A 16526-nucleotide genomic window follows, 5' to 3' on the forward strand; every position below is an offset into this window, starting at 1 on the left:
ATTAAAGTTTGGAGGAGGGGGCCGTCTGATTGCTAGCAGGCAGGCGGGGAAGTGAAACGTTGAGGAAGGAAGCAAGAAAAGTGTCAGGCGTGAGAAATGGAGACTCCACAATCTTCTCGACAACAAACTTTCTCGGTGTTGGACTAGTTGACGTCACCTCAGCCAAGACAAACATGGCGTCTGAGGTGAAGTTCCACGCCAGCGAACTCCTGGAAGTTGACATATGCGACGCTGAGGACACTTTGGTCAACTCGGAGGACTTCTCTGGCTTCCAGCAGTGGACGAGTTCCTACGAGGCGCCCGGTGACGCACCATCGTCCCCGGCGCCGCTGCAGGAGGTCCCCGCCGGCTCGGTGTTCTCCAGCTGCGACCCAGAAGTCCGAGCCCCGAGGACGTCCATCGTGGACCGCCTGCTGGTGGAGCTCTACGAGACGTACAGTGGCGGCAGGAGGAACGTGGACAGCTGGGACAGTTCCACCGAGGCGTCTGGACCGGACGCCTTTCTGGGTCGATGCAACACGGGGTCCAGCTTCCTCCAGGAGCTCCAGGAGAAGCACACCAGGAGGCATCAGGTCCACTACCTGGACCAGAAAGGTCAGAGAAGCACCAGATTGCACACATAGGACTGTATTTACTTATTTAGCATGAAATTAAAGTAAAGTGTTTTATGTTGCTATAGAAACAATTATTGTTGTTGGATAATTTTAAGCTTTTAACGCTGAGAGTAAACTTTCTAATTGCATGCTTTGTGGTAATCGGAAGCAGTGTGAAATTACTGGCGTTGAATTATTCACTTAGGGTGTGGACAAGTTGTTTCTGCAGGGGCAACTATTTCTTTTGGACATGGATAAAGTATCTACTGTATCTAGCTGTCATCTCCACACCAACAGGGGGTGCTAAGCTTGAAGATAGAGCTTTGACCCAGCTGCTGACCTTCTGGAATGTCCCGTCATTCGTTCGTCGGGATATTAAAAAAACAAAAAAAAACACAGGACGACAAGGCTAATGAGTGTGTTGACAGCTAATGCTAATGCTATTGTTTCCTCACTGAGTAAACACAGGCAGGCCTGCAGGGGAAGGTTGGGGGGGTTCAGTTTGCCCACTAGTCATGTGACCCTGGGTCAAGTTAAACACTGCACTTCCTGACGTCTTCAGGTTGTGTTTCTGTTTGCACACTTCTCTACTTACACTTCAAATGAGGGTACTTGGTTCCTGAGGGCGCCCTGTCCCGAATCCATTACTGTCATTGCACACTTACAGGAAATGATGACGGCATTATTTACACCCTTCCTCTTCTTCTCTCCCTTTTTTTAATTGTGAATTGCAAGCACTCGGGTTAGTCCCTCCTCTTCTGCTACATGAGTGCAACATCCTGGTACTGACGGTGTACTGCATTATGCTGTATGACTCAGCGTGAAAGTACTCATGCTCTCAAAAGTGAAAATAGTGCGGATTGAGCTCCCTGACACGGTTCTCTGCCGCCCCCCATTGGTGTGGAGGGTGACATTAAACACAGGAGTAATCCAAAAACACACAGACCATAAAACAAGTGCAAGGGGAAAATGCTGCAATTGCATAAACGCTACAAGGGGCGCCACACCTGAGGGATGTTCGCCTTTAAACATAAAAATAAAAAAAATGTACATTTTATGTTGTTAAACTTTGACAGTAATATTTCACAATATTATACAGCAACTGATTTACGTTCAGTAGCGAATGTTAGCGCAGGTCTGGAAACCCTGATACTCTGGCTAGCATCCTTTTTATTCCGTCAACTTGCAGCATTTCTCTCATGCAGTTGTTTTGGGGTTTTTTTGCATGTTTTTGCCATTTGTGGCATTTTCCCGTAGCTTTTGTTTTGTGTTGGTGGGTTTTTTTGGTGTCGATGTTACGATACGGAGAGAAACGTGTTGTTACATTACAGTCTGTGTGTGTGTGTGTGTGTCTCAGCGCCGGAGGAGCTGCGTGCCATCATCCAGGAGGTGAAGTACCGCACGGGCGTGCAGTCGGCGAAGCTCATTCGCCAGCTGAAGCGGCGAGATCGCCTCATCCACAAACTGCATAAGAACTACGACATTGTCACGGCGTGCCTGCAAGCGGTCTCGCAGAAAAGACGTAAGAAAAGTCGACGCTCCGTTTAATATTAGGAACAGCTTTCAGTATGACTCATTTTTCATTAGGGTACACCGGGGTACACCCTGGACACCTGTCAATCACAGCACACATACTGTATATACAAACATTCACGCCTGTATGGACAGTTGACTCCAATTAGCAAATAATGCATGCTTTTGCAAGGGGGTCCATTCTTGGAAAAAGTGCAAAGGATGTGCACTGCTGCCGAGGTGAGAGTGTAATGGTACAGCTGCTGCCTTTTCTGGCAAACGGCGGCCCTGGTATACATCACACAATTACAATTGGCAAGTCTACAGTACATGTCCAATAGGAGTAGGAAGAATCAGAGCTTATTCAATCCTATCCCCTCTTTGTTTCCCATCAATTGCTAATACATTTGTTTCTCATTTATTTATTCACTTCTATTCTTTGGAAATGTTTCCATTGGATGTCATCAGGTGGGGTACCTAATGAAGTGGCCAGTACTTGGAGCATGTTTCGTTGTGGTGAAACTGAAAACAGTCCTAATGTGGATCGGTCCACAGTACATATGGTGCAGGGGTCGGAAACATTTTTTGCTGAGAGAGCCATGAACATCCCATATTTTGAAATATATTTCCGTGAGGGCCATATAATATTTTTAACCATTGAATACAACTAAATATGTGCATTTTTAATTAAGACCAACAATTTTAGTATACAATAGGTCTTTGAATTTATTCTTTCTTTAATAACATTGTGATATTGAAGCTAGCCAATAATAATAAAATACTTCTTAGACATCCGGTGCTGCATGGTTTTGAACCGTACTCCGGATCTTTCTTTCTTTTCACCATCTTTTTCGTCAAAAGTGTTTGTGCTGCAGAATTAGCTTGCTGAATATTTGATTGAAGGAGGGAAGTTTACTTCTTGACATCTCAATGACTCGGTTAGGCTAGTGTATTATCCTATAATAATCGAGTTTTGGTGTCTAACCCGGAAAATATCAGAAGGCTTTGGCTCTGGCCACCCACATTGCACTAGAAAATGGGATGTCCGATAATATCGGCCCACCGATATTGGCATAAAAATGTAAAAAAAAGAAATGTCAGTTGATATGGGTATCGGGCTTTACCCTACAATGAAAATCGATAATGAAAAACTGCTTTGTATATATAGGCCTATGGGCTCCGTACTTGCCATCATCGAGGCATCCAGCGCCACCAATACGTGGAAATACTTCGTCACGTCCTGTGTTAGTCGGAACCCGGCTTGTACCGCACACAGCACCGGCGTTAGCTAACTTGTTAGCTCGTTGTCTCTGTTGTCAGTTGACATTTGTACCCACGTCGAGGGTCACCAAATGTGGAGATGCGATTCACAACGAGACAGGACTCGAGGTAGGTGGCACCCGTTTACTCTCCGCACAACTCAACAACAAGCAACATGACCCGGAAACGGGAGTACACTTTTAACGCTGATTTCTGTAATGTTTTACATTAAAGTGTCAGCAAATTTTTTTTCAAATAAATAAATGTTATCATGTTAAGAAATGTCTGAGAGCCATATGCAGTCATCAAAAGAGCCACATATGGCCCCGAGCCCGTAGGTTCCCTACCCCTGATATGGAGGGTTTAAAAAAAAAAAGGCGTTTTTCAGGAAGTGAAGGGATGAGCTCTCCCTCGTGCTGCATCTCCTCCCTCCATCCCGATGCTGCTCAGCATCCTTGCACCTCCTCCTGATGATGCTAAAAAGAGGAGGAGGAAGAGAAGACGAGGAAGAGGATCGGCATCATTTCTGTCGTTGTACACGTTGAAATTGGACCATTTTGCTTCCAGAATCTTCGCTGTGTGTTCGTGTTAAACGCGGAAGTGGTCGTCCTTTGTTTTTTGTTGTAGTTTGCGAGAGAGAGAGAAAGGCGAGGGCCGGTATCGATCATTATGTTCAGGCCGTTTCCGGGATCGTAACCATGAGTTGACTGGACGGACTTCTTTTGGGTCAGCATGCGGCAGGAGCGTCTCGCCGCCGCCGCCGCCGCTTCCTCCTCGGCGTCCGTCGCCGGCAGGAGGCCGCGGGCGGGTGGCAGGCAGCGGCAGCAGGCGTCGGGAGGGGTCGGTAACATCATCAGCAGCGTCCTCAAGAAGAGGAACGGCATATCGAGGAGCGCCCCCCGGCTGCTGTGCACGCTGGAGCCAGGTGACCCGAACACGGAAGCGAACGTCGAAATACTCGTTAGATACAACTTGAACGTTGTAATGTGTGAATGCGGAGCGTTGACGTCAGTAACGCATCACAATATACCATAGCAGTCCCGAGATTTACCGTGCAAGTTTGCCCCCCAGTGGCTGGCAACGGTACAGATGATCTGATCTGATTTGATTTCTGATTTTGTGTCCAATCACAGTTCACAGTAAGGTGTGCTTCAGACACACTAATAATAGTAATAATAATAATACCGCAGTGCAGTATTACCTTTAGAAAGGCTGAGTGTAGTGTAGTCACTAATCTGCGATTGGCAGCCAGAGTGGGCGTGGTTTCCGCTTTAATCCTCCTCCAAAGCTCTCGGCAGAGTCGAATCTGACAGGAATGGCGCTGGACAAAGCGACCGAGACGAACCAAGCAGGTTTTCTATTTTTAATCTCTCAGACATTAAAGTCCAATTTGACCGCTCAAAGCTCGGTGAATCATTGCTGGAAGCTTCCGTCTCCATTTTTAATGTCCTCCTTGTCTCCCTGCTGGGCTGATGAGTGTTCAGTGATGAGTGATTGCGTGTGGAAGTTTGAGTCAGGACCACAGTGCAAAAGGACAGCGACTCTTCCTATGTCATGTGACTCAATCTTTGTTTGAATTTGGCAACCAACTCTAAACTTCAGATTTTTTATTTTTATTTTTTACACCGTAAAAGCCAGTGAAGTAATCTTTGCTTTACCGTGACATCCTATCGTTTGTGTTGCCAGGAGTGGACACGAGGCTGAAGTTCACCATTGAGCCATCTGTGGGGAAGAATGGATTCCAGCAGGTGAACACCCAAATAACCCAAGAACATTGAAGCTTACATTACATGTGTATAAATATTGTGTACCGTGGCTCCACACATTCCTACAAATTATTGGTAAAAAAATATATTTTTTTACCCTTAAAATAGGACGTTTTTTCCACAGAAAATTCATCTGATTCACTGTAAGCCGGTAATAATTTATAAACGGGTGATAATTTTTACATTTATATACCTTTTTGTTTTTTTGTCAAGCGGTGAGATTTCACACTTTGCTCGACCGTCCTTGAAGGCATCGTAGTAGTGCTCTAATAAAACCAAAGGGAAAACTTTTGTATAAATTCTACACCGTGACTCAGATTCCATCTGTTCGTGGATCATCTTAGATTGTCATTCATTAGTGTTGAGTAGCTATTTTAGGAGAACGTCAAGCTAGCAGGAAGGTTCGGAGGGGGTGGAGCGAGCCGTGTGTCAAAAATAGGCATTTTTATGGGCCTCGCCACTTACGCTTTGAATTTCACTTCAATCTATCGCGGTTTTTCAAATCATAAATCATGTTTTGCAGTTGAATACGGACCATTATCAGTACCAAAAAAAAAGCTTTTTTTCTAAATGAAGCATTTTCAAGCATGAAAATGGCCAAATTAAGTAAAATACAATATAAGGCATTCAAAAGACATTTTCAAAGATGTTGTGATGATGACGGATCACAGTAATGTTACTGTAATGTTCAGTGAGACACACAAGCACCAGACTTGATCGCCGGAACAACAGGCTTTTATTGCAGGTTTGAATGACACAACAGACACAATAATCCTTGTGCTACTGTTGTGGCCGTAACCCACAGCAAGCTAAAACTCAATCCTGAACCCCCGACGTCACTTCCTGTCCCCTAGCATCGGACACACATTTACAGCAACACGCACAATCACAAATCTTATTTTGTTGTCTTAAATGTCTTATTTTTTGTTATTATGTCTACTATATTGGGTAATGGTGTGTAAAGGTGACTATGGGGGTGTTATTTCATGCCTAGCGGTTTCTAATAATGTTAAAAACTGTATTGAGAAGGTCTTAACAGGTTTTCCATGGCCTAATTATGAAAATATTCCATTTATAAGTAAGGAATCCTACTTTGCTTAAATGAAGTTATCACGGAACCAGTTAACCGTGATAAATGAGGGATTAACTTGCAATTTTTCACCATCCGTGGGTGCCCTCGGAAGCGCAAATAGCACCAAGGATCTACTGAAGAAGCGTTGTTAAAATATGTGTTTTGTGTGTGGTGCAGTGGTACGACGCCCTCAAAGCTGTGGCCAGACTTCCCACTGGAATCCCCAAGGAATGGAGGAAGAGGGTGAGTTGTATGTCAGCAGGATGCAGACATGGAAAGAAAGGTTTGCAGCAGTGGCGTTTGTGTGTACAGGTGTGGCTGACTCTGGCTGACCAGTACCTCCACAGCATCTCCATCGATTGGGACAAGACGCTTCGTTTTGCTTTCAACGAGCGCAGCAACCCGGACGACGACTCGCTGGGCATCCAGATCGTCAAGGTAACCAGCAAATTGGGAGCTGTGGAAAAGACATATTTGCATTTTTTTTTCTTTTAAAGTGACGCCCTCAATAGTCTAAAACGTGCCTCACCTCCAGGACCTCCACAGGACAGGCTGCAGTTCTTACTGCGGCCAGGAGGGGGAGCAGGACAGGGTGGTGCTGAAGCGTGTGCTGCTGGCATATGCCCGCTGGAACAAAACAGTGGGCTACTGCCAAGGCTTCAACGTGCTGGCAGCGCTCATTCTGGAGGTGACAGAGGGTGATGAGAGTGATGCGTTGAAGGTGACCGTAGCCTTTTATCTATGCCCTTTTTTTAACCCTGAACTACAACTCCCTCTGTTGCTGTGTGCTCAGGTGATGATCTACCTGATTGACAAAGTGCTTCCTGAGAGTTACTTTGCCAACAACCTGCGGGCGTTGTCAGGTAAATACAAAACTATTCATATTTTGGTTTGGTTTGGTTTAGTTTATTTGAACATGAAGGTTACAATGGAATACATCTCATGAATCATTTTTTTCATAGTTCCACATGTCCAAAAGGAGTAGGAAGAAGCAAAGCTTATTTAATCCTACCCCCCATCCAAATCTACATCTTGTACAGTACATGTAGTTCACTTCCTGCATTCCATGTCATGTTTTCTGTAATAGTCAGGATAATACATAATAGATAACGGTAAGACACCCCTCCCAAAGGAAGAAAAAATATATATATATATTTATATTTATATATATATATATATATATATATATATATATATATACACACACACACACAGTCAAACTTGTCTATAGCGGCCACTAGAGGGAGTCTGCAAAAGTGGCTGCTATAGACAAGTGGCCTCTATAGACAGGTTGGTGTCCAGTTTGAATGTTGACCAGTAGAGGAAAAAAGGAAAAAAAAAAAAAAATAATAATGTTGACCAGTAGATGGCACTGCGGACTGTTGATAAAAGTTGTACAGCACTACTAGGCTTGTTATTATCATGGTTCATGGTTTTAATCCTGAACATGCATGAGTCAAACAGTAGCACATCACATAGTACAATTCACAATTTTGCATGTCCAAAAAGGAGTAGGAAGAAGCAAAGCTTATTTAATCCTACCCCTCATCAGTTTCACATCAGTTGCAATACATTTATTCACCTCTTGTTCTTCCAAGTGGACTTTGTAGGTCTACATGACAATGTAGTGCAATCATAGCCAAGGTTTTTACTTACTAAAAGGAAGCTAGAGGCTTAATAATAACTGATAACTGATAAAATACTTCAGTTAAGTACAACCGAACTCAGTTTTGCTCCCGCTGCCGCATGCATGCTAGCATATGTTTTTTTTTTTTTTTTATTGTAGCGTCGCTGGGAGCACGTCCTGTTCCCAGCCTACTTTGCGGTAATGTTTTGGTGCAAATGCTCTTAAAGTTACATGTTTGACCAGGAAATAGCAAGCTCAAAAGAAGACGGCTTTTTATGTGGAACAACTGACAGTTTGTGTGGATCTTGTGAATGATTGTGACTGAGTTAGGACTCAGTAATTAAAGTCTACACACGACGGCTTCATTGATTGAAAAACAAAACTTTTTTGTGCATGAAGCTTCTACTTGAGTCGGTAATTTGGCCGCTATATGCAGTCAGATATTGACCAAGGGAGACAAAATGGGTGGCTGCTGGCTGCGTTGGACAGGTGACTGCTATACACAGGGTCTATAACATGTACATTTGCTGGGGGAGATTTTTCAGTGGCTGCTATAGGCAGGTGGCCCTTCTATAAAGGTGGTGTGTGTATATATATATATATATATATATATATATACACATATATACATTAATAATAATGGTAATACTAATAATAATAGATAAATAAATAAATGCTTATAATAAATATGAATAAAGAACAAAACTTTTTTTTTTATAAACAAAAAAATAACAAACCTGACAGAACAATCATTGTGATGGTCAAGACTCTTCTGCCTTGTATTTAGCAAACATCAACTGCTTGTATTGGTTTTTGAATTTGCTCATCTCTGTACATTGTTTGAGTTCTTTACTCAATCCGTTCCATAATTTAATTCCACACACGGAAATGCTGTGGGTTTTCAGCGTTGTTCTCGCGTATAAATGTTTTAAGTTTAATTTTCCTCTAAGATCATATTTCTCCTCTCTGATTGAGAAATACTTTATTAGGTTTTTTGGTAACGAGTTGTTATTAACTTTATACATTATTCTAGCGGTTTGAAAGTGTACTAAATCTGCGAATTTTAATATCTGTGATTTTAAAAATAAAGGGTTTGTATGTTCTCTATACTTGGCATTATGAATTATCCTCACAGATCTTTTTTGCAGTACAGTGAGTGAGTGAAGATTGCTTTTGTAATTATTTCCCCATATCTCCACACAATACGTTAGATATGGTAATACTAAGGAACAGTACAGAGTGTGGAGTGATTTTTGATCAAGAACATATTTTGCTTTATTCAATATAGAGATATTTCTCGCCACCTTTTGTTGTATATATTTAATATGAGATTTCCAACTCATTTTTTCATCTATTACAACCCCAAGGAATTTATATTCTTCCACTTTTTCAATGTCCACTCCATTAATTTGTATTTGGTCGTACGTATCCTTTCTGCTATTACCGAATAGCATTATTTTAGTTTTACTTAAATTCAGGGATAATCTGTTCTTGTCGAACCATGATTTTAATATGACCATTTCATCCTTGACCTTTTTAATGAGCTCTTGTGTGCTTTCACCAGAACAGAAAGTGGTGGTATCATCCGCAAATAAGACCAATTTTAAGTTGTTTGTTACTTTACAAATGTCGTTGATATACAAATTAAACAGTTTTGGTCCCAGTATGGACCCCTGGGGTACTCCACACGTGGTGTATAAACTCCCAGATGTATATTCTCCTAGTTTGCAAATTGTTTCCTCTTTGCTAGATAGCTTTTAACCCAATTCAAAACTAATCCTCTAATTCCGTACCTTTCTAATTTTGAAATTAAGATATTGTGATTAATTGTATCGAAGGCTTTTGTCAGATCCATGAATACTGCTGCTGCACATCTTCTGTTGTCTATAGCAGTAGTGATTTCCTCCGTGATTTCGATCAGTGCCATAGAAGTTGAAATGTTGGCTCTGTAACCATATTGACTGCTAGCAAATAATTCATTCTTATTAATAAATTTGTCCAACCTATTATTAAATAGCTTCTCCACAATTTTAGAGAAGTGTGGTAACAAGGAAACTGGCCGATAATTTGTAAATTGGTGTTTGTCTCCTTTTTTGAAAATTGGAACCACCTTGGCTGTTCTCATTTTGCTAGGAAATATTCCAGTCTGAAATGATAAGTTACTAATATATGTTAACGGGTCTGCGATCTCATTGATGACCCTTTAAACTGTTTCCATTTCGATTCCATGACAATCAGTTAATGTTTTTGCCTTAAAATGTTTAACAATGTCAGTGATCTCCTTTTTGGTTACAGCAGTGAGAAACATAGAATTAAGATTCCTATCAATGATATCATTCCCTTCATCAATTGTGTCTTGTTTTGGAATTTCTTCTTCCAGTTTTGGTCCAATATTTACAAAATAATCATTAAACATTTCAACTACAGCATTCATGTCATTCCTGTAAGTGTTTCCAACCATGAAATAGTGGGGGTAGTCTGCTTTCTTAAACCTTAAACCTTAAACCTTAGTACAGGACTATAATATTCCCTCTTACACGCTCTCGAGATAGTTGTCAACTTATTTTTGTAAGTCTTATACTTTTGTTCTGCTTCTTTAGTTTGTTGAATGAGGAATGTCCTGTAAATGTGTTTCTTGAGACGTCATCTGTACTTGTGTGAAGAAGGTGTCGGACGTTTCGCTCCTCATCCGAAGAGCTTCGTCAGCGAACACAGGCCGACCAATACTTGCTTTTTGAATCAAACCATCTACTACAACATAAACTAGGGGTTATTAGGACCCTCCAACATAGAGCGGAACAAATACCAACTAGTGCTGAGGGAAGGAAAAAGGAGACACAACATGTCCAGAGAGCGCTCTCAACCTGTGGGTACCCGCGGTGGGCTTTGAACAAATGTCAAAAGAAGAGAGTAGGGAAAGAAACCCAAAAGCCCACAGAAGCAAAAAGGAGAGGAGTGGTAGTCCCTTATGTAGCGGGGGTCTCTGAAAAACTCCAGAGGATCTTATGGCAACACAAAATTCCTACCTATTTCAAACCAGTAAATACCCTGAGACAAAAATTAGTGCATCCTAAAGACAAGGCTCCAAACCAGAAACAAAGCAATGTGGTCTATTCCATCCACTGTAAAGATGAGGAATGCAAAGAGCACTACATTGGGGAAACTACAGTAAGCAAATGCTCCAAAAAAGGCTTTATCAACATCGCAGGGACAATTCTAGTGGTCCTCAATCAGCAGTACATCTACACCTTAAAGCAACCAATCACTCTTTTCAGAACAGCGATGTAAAGATTTTGGCCAAAGAAAACAGATGGTTTGAAAGAGGAGTAAAGGAAGCTATTTTTGTCAAACAACAGAACCCATCATTGAATCGGAATGGTGGTTTGAGGTTTAATTTGGACCCTGTGTTCAGCAGGTTACTGAGACCAAAACCCACAGCTCTTAGTCTTTCAAATGAGGTGGAGCCAGGGCCGAGCCAGAACAATAGATGCTAACGAGTATCAGAGTCGTTCATACCCAACTCAGGGAGCGACACTTCCCTTTTATCGGAGGTGTTAATAGCAGGAGAGGATTATACCACTACTCCGCCCAGGCTTAGTGTAAGGAACCAATAGGAGGAGGGTGTTGGCACACCAATTCCGCCCACTCTTACTGTATTTAAGGCCTAGGCTACCAGCACTTGTTAGTTCGCTGACGAAGCTCTTCGGATGAGGAGCGAAACGTCCGACACCTTCTTCACAGAAGTACAGATGACGTCTCAAGAAGCCTTTCCCTCGGTGGACAACTCCTGTACGACTGAGAGCCTACACAGATGTATAATGTGTTCTTCTTCTTACAGGCGTTTTTTAGTCCTTTTGTCATCCATGGCTGGTTGTTTTTCTTTTGCTTCTTGGACTTTTCTTGCCAGGGACAGTTCTTATCGTAGAGCTCCATATACATAAGTACCAAGGAAGCTGTCATATGCCTCATCCACATCTGTTGCACTGTAGACACTCTCCCAACTTTGTTCTTCTAGTCCTATCTTGAAGGCACGGATGTTGTCCTCTGTACGCAATCTTTGAAAAGTCTTTTTTGCCTCCGCCTGTCTTTTCTTATAATGTTCATTGTAAATTGTGAACACTGGAAGATGATCACTGATTTCACTAATTAGCAGGCCACTGATGGTGTTGTTATCAAAGTCATTGGTGAATATATTATCGATGAGGGTGGCACAGTGGTCTGTTATTCTACTTGGTCTAATGATTTTAGCATATAAACTCAAACTATACATTGTATCTGTGAAGTCGTCTATTTCCTTGCACTTGTGTGAGTTCAAAAGGTCAATATTGAAGTCTCCACATAAAAAAATAGTTTTTTGACCTATGTCTGTAAACGTTGTCTGAATCCAATCCTCAAATATTCCAATTTTTGACTTTGGAGTTCTGTATACACAACTTATTAACACATTTTTGCTTTTTTCTTTACAGATTTCAATTGTTATACATTCTAAAATGTTATCAATGACAAATGACATATTCTTTACCATTTTGTAGTTCAGATGTTTGTCCACGTATACGGCCACACCTCCTCCATTTGCATTGTTCCTGTTTGCACACGTCATTTCATATCCTTCTAGCTCGAAGTCCATTCCTTTGTTAGCATTGATCCAAGTTTCTGAGATTGCTATTACTTTGAAAGGTTCTTTGAATTGATTCAAGTTTTGTTTAATATTAGTAAAGTTTGCGTTCAAGCTTCTGCTATTTATGTGGATGATGGATAACTTGTCGTCGTTGATGAAGCTGTTGTTGTATTGCTCCTCCGTATAATAACGGCAGTCGTTTGTAATGTGAGAGAAAAAATTTAAGTCCGGATCAATGTCTTTTTCCATATCCAATTGTTTGTGATCTGTAAAGTAAAAAGTGTCCAGTTGTAGATCTTCTTGTAGCATATTGAAGCTGTTTTCCTCCATGTTGGGAGACCTCAATATCTTTCTAGGTCCTTGATGTCTTTGACAACAAGAACTCTGGCCTCTGGTCCTCCATTTGCTTTGATAAAGATTTTGCAGTTTGCACTCCATGTTCCTTGAATCTTTCCTTGCTTCCTCAGATCACGTGCTTTCTTCGTATTTTAAAAATACGTATTTCAAAATGATTTACCTGTAAGGACTTCTGTGGCTAAACCGTGTCTGTCTCCATCAGTGGACATGGCGGTGTTCCGAGACCTGCTGCGTGTGAAGCTTCCCAGGTTGTCCCAACACCTGCACCACCTCCAGAAGGCGGCCAACAGGGAGGCGGGAGGTATGACATGATCATTTCCTCTAAAACCTAGCTTCCCAAAGTGGGGTATGTAAATTGTCAAAGGAGGTGGGTGAATAAAAATGAAAAACAGAGTGACTGCATTGGCGTCTGAAAGTCTGTGATGCAGTTACACAGTGCGCTTGAACGTCTCATTGTGTGAACAGCGCCTGCACAGTGCTCAATTACAGGACAATTACGAAGGACTTGCTTTTCTGTAAAGATTTTCTTTTCCAAAAAAAACGAAATACATATATATATATATAATCATATAATTAATATAAATGTAAAAGATTCTATAAAAATATTGTAGTTTTTATATTATCATATAGTAGTGCGTACATGGCTTCAGGTCTTCAGGTCCTGAAGGGGTATAGCAGACTGTGAAAAGTTTGGGAGCCACTGCTCTCAAACAGCATGCGGGTTGTTTATGCGCGGCGCATAACTCACCCGGCGTTAACGTCCCACTCACCAGGCAGCTACGAGCCGCCGCTCACCAACGTCTTCACCATGCAGTGGTTCCTCACCATGTTTGCCACTTGCTTGCCAGCGGCCACCGTACTCAAGATATGGGACTCGGTTTTCTTTGAGGGCTCGGAGGTGTTGTTCCGGGTGGCGCTCGCCATCTGGGAGACACTGGGAGAGTGAGTGGATCATTTCGCTTCTACTTCCTTGGACCTCTGACCTTCATTTTAACCTCTGTAAATGAAATTCTGCGGTCCTGGTCTCTTCTGCCCGTGTCCGTCCAGGAGGATAATGTACTGTCAGACGGCCGATGAGTTCTACAGCACCATGGGTTGTCTAACTCAGGAGATGCTGGATCACAACCTCATTCATCCTCCTGAGCTCATACAGGTGAACTAAAGAAAATAAAGAGAGTGTTATGTAACAGGTGGTGCTATAACAGCCTCTCCATCCTTTTAAGGAGGTTTATGGCATGGCGACGTTCCCGTTCCCTCAGCTGGCTGAGCTGAGGGAGAAATACACCTACAACATCACGCCCTTCCCAACGTCGGTCAAGCCCAACGGAAGGTGACCGAGGTCGCACATGAAACAGGAAGTTGTGCGTTTAAGCGGCAAGGTTTGTGTTTTTGTCGGCAGCAATCACGGCGGCCGCGAGAGTGACGATGATGATGTTGACTTGGCTGGTGAAGACTCCATGATGACGGCGCTGGGCTGTCTGGGACCGCTGGGAGGCCTGCTGGCGCCGGAGCTCCAGCGCTACCAGAAACACCTGAAAGGTCGGCACTTGGCTTTTTTTTACATGCGGAAACATGAGGACTGATTGTCGCCTCCCTCCAGACCAGCAAGCCGAGCGTGGGAACATCGCGGAGCTGAGTCCGGGAGCGGTGGGAGGAGCAGGGGGCGGCGCCAGGGCGGAGCATCAGGCGGCCATCAACAGCATGATGATGGAGAGGATGAGCACGGACATCAGCGCGCTCAAGAAGCAGTACGCTCGCATCACGAGGCGGCAGCAGCAGCAGGCCATGCAGCTATGCATACGCACAGGTGAGGGGAGGGCCCAGTCTACTTTTATGTTAGGCAGTGGGCGGAGTCAAAGTGAGTGTGGGGCGTGCAGGTTTAACCTCAGATTGTGACTTGTAGGAGCTGGAGCTGACGTGAGGACACGTCCAGGGCTTCTCCATCAAAGTGACGGTACAGATTGCAAACATCCAAACTCTTGTGATCCTAATTTAAAGGGTGCAAATCAGTGAAATAATCAACACTTTCGAATTCATCAAGAAGTTAAAAAGTGGTTTCTACTGTATGGCGTCTTCACTGCAGCAAACAACCCGAAAGTCAATTTTTTATATCAGTGACAGTCAGTAACTTATATCAATAACTTTTCTTTCCTAATCAATGTCTGAATGTGTTCTTGGTCACATGGTGCTCCACTAACATGTTGTCCCACTAATCTGCTGCTGGACTTGTTATGAAAGAGTTTTAGACTCCAAAGGTCAGCTTCTGTGTGAGTGCACCACCTGGTGGCGGATGTAGGTGCTAATTTTGTCCTATGTTTAATTGACAGACAAGTGTCCCGCCACTCGCGTCCTGGCGTCCCAGCTCAACCCCTCCAGCACCGTCATCAACCATCTGCTTCTGGGTCGGAAGCCCATTGCCGCTCCTTGGGCTTCCACTTCTACTCTACCGGGGATTCGACCTGCTCCTTTATCCCAGACGCGAGGCTCTCCGTGCAGGCAACGCTGCGGATCTCTGCCGTCCAACAGTAGCGTGTCTTCGGGGAGCTCGGGAGGCGGGGCGGGGTCTCCTTGGCGAGCTCACGTGCGAGTTCACCGTAGGAATGTGGCGAGGGCTCGAGCTCAGCTGGGGTTTGGAGATTCAGAGGAAGTGGATGAGGAGAATGTGGAGACGGAGGAGTGCAGGGGTGGTGAGGGCTTTGCGGAGGGGAGTGTCTCCTCTGAGTCTTCACCTCCAGGTCCAGCATGTGAGGATGCTCAGCAGAATGTTCCTGATGTGACAGAGGTGTGGGAGGTGGAGGTGCAACTAGATTCTATGGGCCTGGAGGACAAACCTACAAACATGACCTCTGATACACAGCCTGTCCCTCTTCCACCGCCGCCATCTTCAATTAGGCACAAGGACTCGTCGGGTTCTGAGAGCTCTGACAGACATTTTCCCGCGATTGCACCACCGCCGCCTCACACCTGTGTCACTTCTTCTTCACCTTCCACTCTGAGTCCCTCACTTTCACCAGTGTCTACGTTAGCATCCGCCGAGCCGTCCTCCTCCCCCACACCGCCTTCCACCCCACCCCAAAGCTCTGCCCATCACCCTACTTCCGCCACACCTCACCAGGGCTCCTCCTTCTACAACACACCCTCCCCCTCCACGCCGTCGCTTTCGTCCGTCGGCTCATCATCTCGATCTTACATCCCTGCATCACCGTCCACGCCGTCCTTCACGTCCGCTACCACCACCACGAAGGTGCAGGTCTTCTCGCCGTTCCCCTGTGTGAAGATGCCCAGGAAGTCCGCAGCAGCCCGAAACCTCGGCCTCTACGGCCCGACCTCTAGGACGCCCACCGTCCACTTCCCCCAGCTGAGCCGCAACTGTAGCAGCACAACTAGCACAACCAGGAGACGCTGAGAACCCCCCTCCAGTCAGTCACACCATGTTGCCTCCTGAATATCGAGCAAAGTCTCTTCAGTGTTTGGCTGAGCTTTTCCTTGCCTATGCAGGTCTGTCTGGACCGTACCGGAACACTAATAGGAATACACACTGAAGGAACCTTTAGCCATCCACTTGTTTCTATGCCAAGAAGAGAAAACATGCGACCCACGTTTCTGTTGGAGGCTCTCAGAAGCAGAGTATGTAACCTAGCATCGCGACTGTTGAACACCATGAGGAATGTAAACACAATAAACGGCAAAGGACGTGCTACTCCTGTGTGGATGTTTGTGT

At 44.0% G+C, this 16526-nt stretch overlaps 1 protein-coding gene across 4 annotated transcripts; it reads left to right on the top strand.

Annotated features, from left to right (window-relative positions):
* Nucleotides 1-8: 8 nt before the first annotated feature.
* tbc1d30 (TBC1 domain family, member 30) lies at nucleotides 9-16503 on the top strand. 4 transcript variants are annotated; one of them, XM_054800397.1, is made up of 15 exons: nucleotides 9-594; nucleotides 1951-2115; nucleotides 5052-5113; nucleotides 6381-6446; nucleotides 6516-6641; nucleotides 6739-6924; nucleotides 6997-7066; nucleotides 13008-13106; nucleotides 13579-13747; nucleotides 13853-13958; nucleotides 14029-14135; nucleotides 14205-14344; nucleotides 14406-14612; nucleotides 14709-14759; nucleotides 15133-16503. In XM_054800397.1, exons 1-15 carry the CDS (start codon nucleotides 174-176, stop codon nucleotides 16209-16211), a joined length of 3054 nt encoding a protein of 1017 aa, XP_054656372.1. In that variant the 5' UTR covers nucleotides 9-173; the 3' UTR covers nucleotides 16212-16503. The 4 variants fall into 4 exon arrangements, with proteins under 4 accessions (XP_054656372.1, XP_054656375.1, XP_054656373.1 ...); XM_054800400.1 differs by lacking the exon at nucleotides 14709-14759 and having other exon boundaries at nucleotides 10-594; XM_054800398.1 differs by lacking the exons at nucleotides 9-594; nucleotides 1951-2115 and adding an exon at nucleotides 3793-4290.
* Nucleotides 16504-16526: the final 23 nt, after the last annotated feature.

Source organism: Dunckerocampus dactyliophorus, chromosome 15 (genome assembly GCF_027744805.1).
Source record: "Dunckerocampus dactyliophorus isolate RoL2022-P2 chromosome 15, RoL_Ddac_1.1, whole genome shotgun sequence".
NCBI classification, from domain to species: Eukaryota; Metazoa; Chordata; class Actinopteri; order Syngnathiformes; family Syngnathidae; genus Dunckerocampus; species Dunckerocampus dactyliophorus.